The 9,124-nt window shown below is 34.6% G+C and overlaps 1 protein-coding gene across 2 annotated transcripts; it reads left to right on the forward strand.

Annotated features, from left to right (window-relative positions):
• Positions 1-190: 190 nt before the first annotated feature.
• On the forward strand, positions 191-8,921 carry CHCHD7 (coiled-coil-helix-coiled-coil-helix domain containing 7). 2 transcript variants are annotated; one of them, XM_087931272.1, is made up of 5 exons: positions 219-328; positions 4,108-4,210; positions 4,488-4,578; positions 6,450-6,548; positions 8,602-8,921. In XM_087931272.1, exons 3-5 carry the CDS (start codon positions 4,540-4,542, stop codon positions 8,704-8,706), a joined length of 243 nt encoding a protein of 80 aa, XP_087787398.1. In that variant the 5' UTR covers positions 219-328; positions 4,108-4,210; positions 4,488-4,539; the 3' UTR covers positions 8,707-8,921. The 2 variants fall into 2 exon arrangements, with proteins under 2 accessions (XP_026561970.1, XP_087787398.1); XM_026706185.2 differs by lacking the exon at positions 4,488-4,578 and having other exon boundaries at positions 191-328.
• The last annotated feature ends 203 nt before the right edge of the window (positions 8,922-9,124 follow it).

Genomic DNA, 9,124 nt, shown 5'->3' on the forward strand with positions numbered 1-9,124 from the left:
CTCCCCCTGTCACTCAGACTTCTAGCCGCGCCCAGTCGGTGGCGCCTTTCGCGCTCACAGCTTGCCCCGTTGGTGGGAGGAAACGCCGCTCGGGGTAGCCCGGGGAGGAACCGAGCAAAGATTGGCCAGTCTGCGGCGGCTTGGCGCTGCCTTTCAAAGAGCTCTGGCCTCCCCATTGGGTCAAGGAGCTGTCATTTTCCACCGGGCTGCGGGGCCAGAAATGGGGTAGGCTGCGCCAGTTATAAGGTCCGTTGCCCAAGCCGCTGACGTCTTTCGAATACGAGAGGAGACTTCAAGCTGCGGGTTGAGTTCCATCGTGGTGGCCGAGGTGAGTATTCGCTTCGGAGCGGCGACGTGAGAGCGCGGCTTCTCGCCTGTGGTGCGTGGGGCACCTTCGCCTGCTTCGACAGTCCTCGCTAGAGCTGACTTCCTCTCGGGGCGCAAAATTGCCCGAGACAGACGTTGTTCCCGGCTCTGAAGAGACTGAAGAACGCGGGTGGGGGAAAGACCTTCGAGGGAAAGGTGGCCCAAGCAGTTTCCCCGGCTCGTTTCAGGTGTCGCGGTGATCCCGACTCTCTTAGATTCGCTTTTCTTTCGAGGGTAGTCTACAAACGGGCTTTAGGGGGCTTTGCGGGGTCATTATTGCCACTCATCAAGATGCTCCAGGTTCCCTTCGGCTAAATTACGTGGGAAGGCCCCGGGAGCAGTTCAGTCGACGGAGGTTCAATCCTAATTTTTTCCCTGATTTGTGGTTCGGATTTGGCCTTTCTGCACCCTCTTCTTTTTCCTTCCTCAGTTTCTGTTGCGAATGGCGGTGTGCTGCTCCATTGAATTGTATGGAAAGTTGGATTCGAAGCTCAGAGACAGCTGATTTCTTTGTGTTAATAGACTTCCCGAAAGCTTTTCATTGGAAAGAATGCTACGGAAGGAACGTATTCATTTATTACATTTATGTTCCGCCCATTTCCATATCCAAGCAACTCTGGGAGGCTTACAATATAATCAAAGCAAAGATGTAAAAGATATTAGAAACTATTAATAATTAATAGGGGTGAATAGGGACCATTTTTCCATAAATTGCTATCATAGAAGATTTCATAGGACGACACACAACCATAAGAAGTTTTTTTTGTACATCTTTGCTAGATAGTTTGAGTAGTCATTAAATCGTCATTAAACAAAGTTGAATCTATAAGTATATATCTAGATGAGAAAATCCCAGGGCTGTGAATCCCAGAATAAGATCACTTCCAAGTTCCATATACTGTTCTCTAGAAAATAACAAGGAAGTGTTATTAACTCATTAGGATTAAAGTAGACTCAAGGAATCTTTATTGTATTCTTAAGAAGAGTCTAAACAGAAAGGTTAGTGCAGAAATACAGACCTAAAAAAAAGTGTCTCTGGGAATTTATTTTCAGTGTTGGGGCTATTTTATTCATTTCCCAACTCTTCACTTCTGCAACAGTTTTTGGGAGGAATATGTTGCTATTTTCTCCTATCAGCTGCAAATTGCACAGAGATGGCCATCAATTTCACAGAGCTCAGTCTGCATACATTTATGTGTTTTCCACCAAGGAGAAAACATTTAATAAAGGATTGCTTTCCTAATATAAGATGTAGGAATAGAATTATAATACAAAGTGCTTCAGCCTGAATTTGACACAAAACAAAAAACTAGCAAGTCTGTAAACTTAATGTATCTTTTTATATTTCAGAAAAAGTAACAGATATTTTAGAGTTCACAGAGGCTATAGTTTAGTTATTAGTATATTTAGTATTTATACTTTGTAACATTCGTATAAACTACAGAGCTTTAAAATATAAACTGCAAGTATTTCAGCAATCTGACAGTAAACCATGTTGAACTTGGTATAACCTACGTAGGATTAGACTGCAAATTTCACATACATTGTTTACTGTGCAGATAAGTCTAGTCTGACTACTGCTTTGTCATAGAAAACCTCTTTAAAAGCACAATTTACCCTTTTTTGCCAGGACTAGTGTCCAAAACACATGAATGTCTTTCCTTATTTTGAAATGAAGAAATTAATGACCAATGTCTGCAGATAAATGATGTAAGAATCATAAGGATTAAGGTAGTAGATCAATTACACAAATAAATATTAGGCTGTAAATCACATCTCAAAGCTCATTTTCAAATCAGTGTATGTATGTATGATGATCCCAAAAGTCAACCTTGACTTTTAATGATTACACATAGACAGGTCCAGGTGTTTTTTTTGGAGGCTGGGCAATATTTCTTAAGTGGTTGCCAGTACTCTGTTACTTAATTTGCTATGTTGAATGATGTTATCTGAGTTGTCAAAGTTAAGTTATATCTTTTGTCCCATTTCAAGGGTGATGTACAGTCAGGCTCAAGCAAGCAGGTCCACATGTGAAAGTTCAAAACTACTGATTTTTTCCCCTCAAGCCTATGCATTCTTAGACAAAAGGTTTGCACCTGGACAAAATTAGATAACAGTTGATTGCATTCAAGGGGCTGGAATGTCGTCCTTTTGGGACTGTGTAGAAACACTGCCATGTTTTCCCCAAAATACAACCTTCCCCGAAAGTAAGTCATAGATTGATTTTTACACCTGTGCCCAATATAAGCCCTACCCCAAAATAAATTCTAATTAAGGCCCCACCCATTCCATTGTGCATGGGTAAAAATTAAGCCACGCTGGCATGGGGGTGGTGGTGGAGCTGCCTTACTACTTAGCATTGGAGAGTTTCAGCCAGGCCTCGCACACCCTGACACTTGCCTTGCTGGCCCATTTCTTCTGCAGCTGATAACAGAGCTCCGGACAGACCTGGTGCCATTTTGTATGGCAAAAAAAATATAAGACCCGATCTTATTTTTTGGGAAACGCAGTATAAACTGTTGCCCTGCCTGACTCTTTTGACTCTGCTAGATGAACAAATTGTATTGAAAGTTATGTATTTTTAGTTTGGTTCTGATCTGATGAAATCAGCTGCAGTTCATGAAAGCTTATACTTTGATGTTTGAAAAGACTTAGACTGCTACAGACTTCTGAATTTTGGCTATGCTAACGTAAGCTGTCCTGCAATATGAATGTAACAAAGTTTTAAAAAATTCTTAATTTAGATACTAAAACTTGGAAAATTTCTTACTGCTTTGTATTTCAAAGCTCAAATTATAATTTGTTGCATCTTAGTTAAGCCAATAATTACATATAACAGAAGAAAAGCCACCCACAATTGTTTTGGTCTGGAAATCATCCTCATTGTTCTTTGCCTAATTGTCACTGAAAAGCCATTCTGTAAGAGATAGTAGATAGATGGATAGGAAACATCAGCTAAGAAAGTTTGCTCTTTTTTAATTTATTGCCAGGGATTATAATAAGCCAGCAGTTTTTGTAATATCTATTGCAATTGATCTTTTTATTTCATAGCTTTCAAGATTATTAGCCCAAGACCCCAATTAATGCTGTGTAGAAAAATAGGTCCTATATTGCCCCATGGTTATACAAATATATACAGATGACTTGCCTAAACCCCCTATAGACATGTTTGACCTACTGTAGCTCCCACCTCTTACCTCTAAATTAATATGTGATAGCCAAACCCTGTGGAAAATTGTAAATTTATAACTTTGGGATGGGCAAAAATATATTTCTACTTTATATTTTTTTCAGAAATGTGCCAGTGCAGATTTTCTGAAATCAGAATTTTCTCTGAAATATACTTCACTTCAGCCAACGTTGGCAATTTCAAAGTTGTATCATATTTGCTTTGCAGATTATTTGTTTTTTTAAAAAATTGTTACCTATTGCCACATTCTTTTCCAATTTTAAAGTAAAATTATTTTTCAGAACTTTGTGCTTTTTTCAAGGTAATGTTAAACCTCATAAAAAAGCCAGAATTAAAAAATAATACTGAATATACCTACATAATATCGTTAATGAATATGGATGCAGATTTTAATTATGCTTATTTGCAAGAATTTTTTTTCTTATTCAAAATTTCCTACAAAACATGTACCTTCTTTTCTTAAAATATTATTTACAAATCCCTAGGAAAAAATATTAAATTTTTGTCAAGGCACAAGCTGTCCTGATATATTGAAATTGTCTTTTCTTTAGCTGCTGTCGTTTAAAGAAAAAATCCAGAGTAAAACAATACCATACTGACTTTATGTCCCAAAAACGCCGATTGCAGGATTATGACATTAATCCATGTTTAGTGGTAAGTTGAATTCTTATAAGCAGTCATTATGGGTTTTTAATTTATTTTTCTGAAGTGTAGCTTAATATAATAATGTGAAAAATACTGCAAACATATAGCAGTTGACTATGTTTGTGCCCAAACAGAGACATGTATTCTAGGTATCTTAGTTTATATATAGAATGAAATGGGGCTGTGTTCTTTTAGAAAGATTGATCCAGGTAAACATGATTCAGAGAACAGTGGAGAGTTTGCTTTTTTTTAAAAAAAAAGTCTGAAGGGATTTTCTTGGCAACAGCTTGTGAAGATCTAACCAGTGGCAGTTGAGGAGATGCCGGAATGAAAAGGATATGCTGTGCTGGGACATCAAGGGTGGCAGGAGAAGGAAGGTAAAAAGTTGGGAAGATTGGGATAGTAGGCAGGTGGGATATTTGCCACACTAGACTATCATATGTTGAGATAGCAGACAGACCAGAATGCTGATGGCTGATATTGAGGAGATCCTGTAACTACCAGTATGTTCTGAGTTTATTTCTGTTGAATTGCTAAATCATAATAGTTTGGAAAAACTTCTGAACTTCAGTAGCTTGAAACAAAACATTTCTTGTTGACTTGGCCCAGTGGAACGGTATTTTCCCAGCGATATTTACAGCGTGCACACTCTTCATGTTTCAGATTTGGCTCTGTTCTGATGCCTACAATTAGAGAGCAAATACCTTTGTACTGAGCTAATATATGAATTCTATAAGGTATTTGCATTTTTATTTTTATTGTAATACAATAAAACAACTATAAAAGGAATGAACAGCAATAATAAATTTAATTAAATAAATTAAAATTTAATAATGATGTTTTCTTTTTTAAAAATATGAACCAATGGTAAGGCTTCTTTGAAGTTTCCATTTGCTGCTAAACTGGTTTTGAAGTCTTGAGGATTTGTAGATATCTTTTGTAACGTTTAAGAAATGTTTATGAATTCTAAAATTTCTACCTTTTTGAAAAAAATAGACATTTAATATAAGAACATCCTGTTGAATACAGATTCAAAATCTATAGATTCAAAATCTATATTTGAATGCTCATTTATTCACTTGTTATAATATTGTATTTTATGTTGTTATAGATATCCTTTGGTTTAAGTCTTATATTCATTGTTTTTTTTCTGTCACATCTAGATGTACATATCAATTCTACTATTAGATCTTTTACCTGGATTTATGGCTGTAATAAGCTGATTTGATATTATATAATTCAAGATCCATTATTTTTCTTTGATTTAGTTTTTCAAGATAAGTTAGCACAAAGATTAACCCTTTGCAGAACAAATAAAATAACAATTATCCATCTAAATCGATAAACAACTTATTTCTTGATAATAGAATATTGATTACATCTAACATTGATTACATCTAACAACTTAATACTAAGAATCATACTAATCTATCTTTTATTAAATGTTTTGAAGGGATCATTTTATTTGCTATTGTAATTTATAATTTAACAACTTAAAATCTTTTAAAGATATTTATACAAAACTTGACTTAACTCTAGTAGATATGCAAATAAAACACGGGCTCTTCAGTGCTATTATAGTACTGTTTTTTAGCAACAAGAATTCCATGTTTCTTTCCTTGCTCTTGTATAAGCCCTATGAAGGAAGTGTACGTAGGAAGTTCTGTTGATGCCTTTGCTTCTGCAAAGAAATATCAGTTATTGAGTTTAGCTTGCCTTATTTTTTTTTTCATCTCCCATCTTTCTATGAATTGAGAAGTCAGTTGAAGATGTAACTTTTTTCTAAATTTTAATCATGATTTGTTATAGGTGATATCATATGATGTTACAAAACCTTCGAGCAAGCTTTAAAACATTCTAGTCAGATGAGGAAATTACCTTGTTTCTTGCATATTTCTTGGGATTCTAGTATATCTTTTAGATTTATCCATTCTATTTTAGTTTTAAAAACCCCAAAGATTTCTTGGTAAAAATATTTTTTGTTGGGAGAATTTTAAGATACTTATTATCTTAATATTTATAAAATTATAGATTTAACTTTTAGCCTAAATTTAGTTTTAATATTTTAGATTAATAGTTTGAAGAAACAGATAGTAGCGCTACTTTTAAGTTGGATTTTATTCTAACATAATTATTTGTAAGATCATAGCCTTATTGTTTAGTTACCTTTGAATAAATGAATATGGTACTCTTCCAAACTGGAGATCAACTACTAGTTTTTTATATTTTATTTCCTTTCATGTTCAAGGAAAGCAAAGCTTCTAGAAAGTGTTTGGAAGTGAATCAATCTGATAAGGATATGTGTGCAATCTATTTTTTAAAGTACAAAAATTGCCGAAAATTTTGGGTAAGTAGATTAAGGCTTTTAAACAAACTTTTTCAGGGGAGCAAATAGAAATAAGGCTTTAACCTGTCTCTTGTCTATTTCTGTATCATTTTTTAAAAAGAGATAGCAATATTAAAGTGTCAGAATATTGCATCATTATATGAATTTACATTACGTCTCTGAGCCCTGCATAGCCACAGAATCTAAAAAAATGTTACTTCAGATTAAAACTTAAATAGTAAAAAGTAAAATATTAAAATACACATTATACACAACCAATTAAAATAAACAAGGAAACAATTTCTAAATGTCCAGGAGAAAATGAATAGTTTTCACTGTCATACTAAATGCTAACATTGTTTGATTCTTTGAACCTCGGGGGCAGACTAGTCTACAGAGTTAGTATACATTCATACTCACTTCTCATTGGCACTGAGATCTGAAGTATCTCATTCTGGCAGTGATGGGATTCAAAATATTTTACTACCAGTTCTGTGGGTGTGGCAACGGATGTAAAATCTCCAGTCAGAGGTATTTGCCAGTTCTCCAAACTACTCAAAATTCCCCCTACCAGTTCTGCAGAACTGCTGAATACCACCTCTGCATTCTGGGCTGAATGCATCAGAAGAAACCTTATAGAATGTGCTGCAACAGATCAATTTTAAGTTGATATGCATGTGTGTAACTTGTCTGTGGTGACTGATCCAAAAAGGCCTGCAGTTGCCTCATTAGTTGACACTGGGCAGAGACTCGGTTAACTCCAGCCTTTATTTATTGAGCAATCAGATTATATTTATTTATTGATTGATTTGATTTGAGTTAAACAGCCATCTATTTCATACCAGTAAGTCAGATTTAACACAAGGGAATCTTAGAAGTTGCAGGTACTTTATCATGTAAAAAAAGAGGAGTTGACGCAAGGGGATAGTTTTTGATTGAACAGTATTTAATATTTTACTCATATTTTATTCCATCCAGCCTCCAGACACAGTTAATGATAATGACCACTTTTCAGCTTTGCCCATGGTGGAAATATATAATTGGATATTTATTTTAATACTTCAACCTAATTAATGAATCACCTGCCCCAGTGATTTCCTGTAGAAGTTAAATTATATAGGGAACAATTCACAGCCTTTGGTATTCTATAAAAAAGTGACTGGGGTTTGTTTGACTATTCATCACTATCAGCTGGAACACTCCACTCATTCCTCATGGAAATTACTTCAGTTGATAGTATGAAACATCTTTTAGAGGACGGACAGAACGAACACACTCTTTATATCTAGGTCTTAAAAGGTAAATAATGATGGGTGTATCCCAGTGCTTGCTTTGAAAAAAAGAACGCAAAGGGGGTGAGAAAATTTCATTACTTTTAGTTCTGGTGAACTGATGCTTTGAGACCATATATCCCTTTTGTTAAGAAGCAAGCTTGCCATTGCAGCCGTTTTTAATATATCCATCACATGCTCTCAGAAGTTCAAATATGGCCCCTTGTCCAGAGAAGTAGTCTTTCCTTCAGTTAATATTATGGATGAAATTCATTTATTCCCATGTGGAAAAAAAACTAGCTGAGCATACTTCAATGTTATACCACTCTGTTCAACTAGAATCTACCAAACTATTTCCCTTTTTATTAAAAAAAAAAGGTGACTTCTGGTAGATTATTGAGGTTGAGCCTTTAGGCCTAACCACATTGTGACTTCATTCTAGTAGTGTCCATGTATATAAATTGGTGTCTACGCAGATAAAGAGAAAGTCAAAGCATGATGCTCTCTGTATAGTTCTGTCATGTGCAAAGTCTCCTGACTCACATTTCTATTAATGGCCAAGTTCCATCTCTAAATTATTGAGTGATGACTGTGTATCTTAACCAAGTGATCTTCTTCTGAAGTTGAAATAGTATTAAAAAAAATAGGTACTCTAAATGACAGAGATAACATTTATTTTAATGGAGCAAGTCTTCTCCAACTACACAGTATTTTATTTGCTGAACTAAATATGTAAATATATTAAATATTTGTTAACAACAACATGGATTTAATCAAAGTGTGTTATTTGTTTTCATTTCTAGCATGGGATTATGATGCAGAGAAAACAAGATGGAATAAAACCAGATATGCCTATAGCAGAAGAAAGAAAGAGAATCCTAGCTTCATTGGAAGGAGCACCATATTGACCATACCATTTTATTAATATTGGATGTATAATGATTTTAAAATAACAGTATGCTTTATTTTAAAAAACTGGTTTCTTGATCGCTGCAATGCCACTATCCTTATACTGTATTTTTTACAAAAAACAAAGAACCCTGAAACTTTAAATTTTAAAGAATGAAATGCATTCTTATATGGGAAAAACTTGTAGAAATAAATAAGGTTTTGATTAGGAAAATTCATGTGTTTTATATTTATTGTACCACATAATGTTATATATACATGGAGAAAGGAATTCAAATGGATTACAGATAATGTAAAACTAGTTTTCAAATGAAATAGCTGAAAATATACCATATTCTCATAGATTTTATTTCCCAAGAAAAGGCAAAAGTAGGGTAATTTTAATTTAGATCAATGTATCATTAGTAATCACTAAAT

The sequence above is a fragment of the Pseudonaja textilis genome, chromosome 3 (genome assembly GCF_049901715.1).
Source record: "Pseudonaja textilis isolate UNSWEBS1 chromosome 3, rPseTex1.2, whole genome shotgun sequence".
NCBI classification, from domain to species: domain Eukaryota; kingdom Metazoa; phylum Chordata; class Lepidosauria; order Squamata; family Elapidae; genus Pseudonaja; species Pseudonaja textilis.

Bases quoted from the DNA above. Each gene is read 5' to 3' on its own strand.
- CHCHD7 (XM_026706185.2), top strand. From the start codon at position 4,160: ATGTCCCAAAAACGCCGATTGCAGGATTATGACATTAATCCATGTTTA. The intron at 4,211-6,449 runs GTAAGTTGAATT...TTCATGTTCAAG, and splicing joins ACATTAATCCATGTTTAGTG to GAAAGCAAAGCTTCTAGAAA. The intron at 6,549-8,601 runs GTAAGTAGATTA...TTTCATTTCTAG, and splicing joins AAAATTGCCGAAAATTTTGG to CATGGGATTATGATGCAGAG.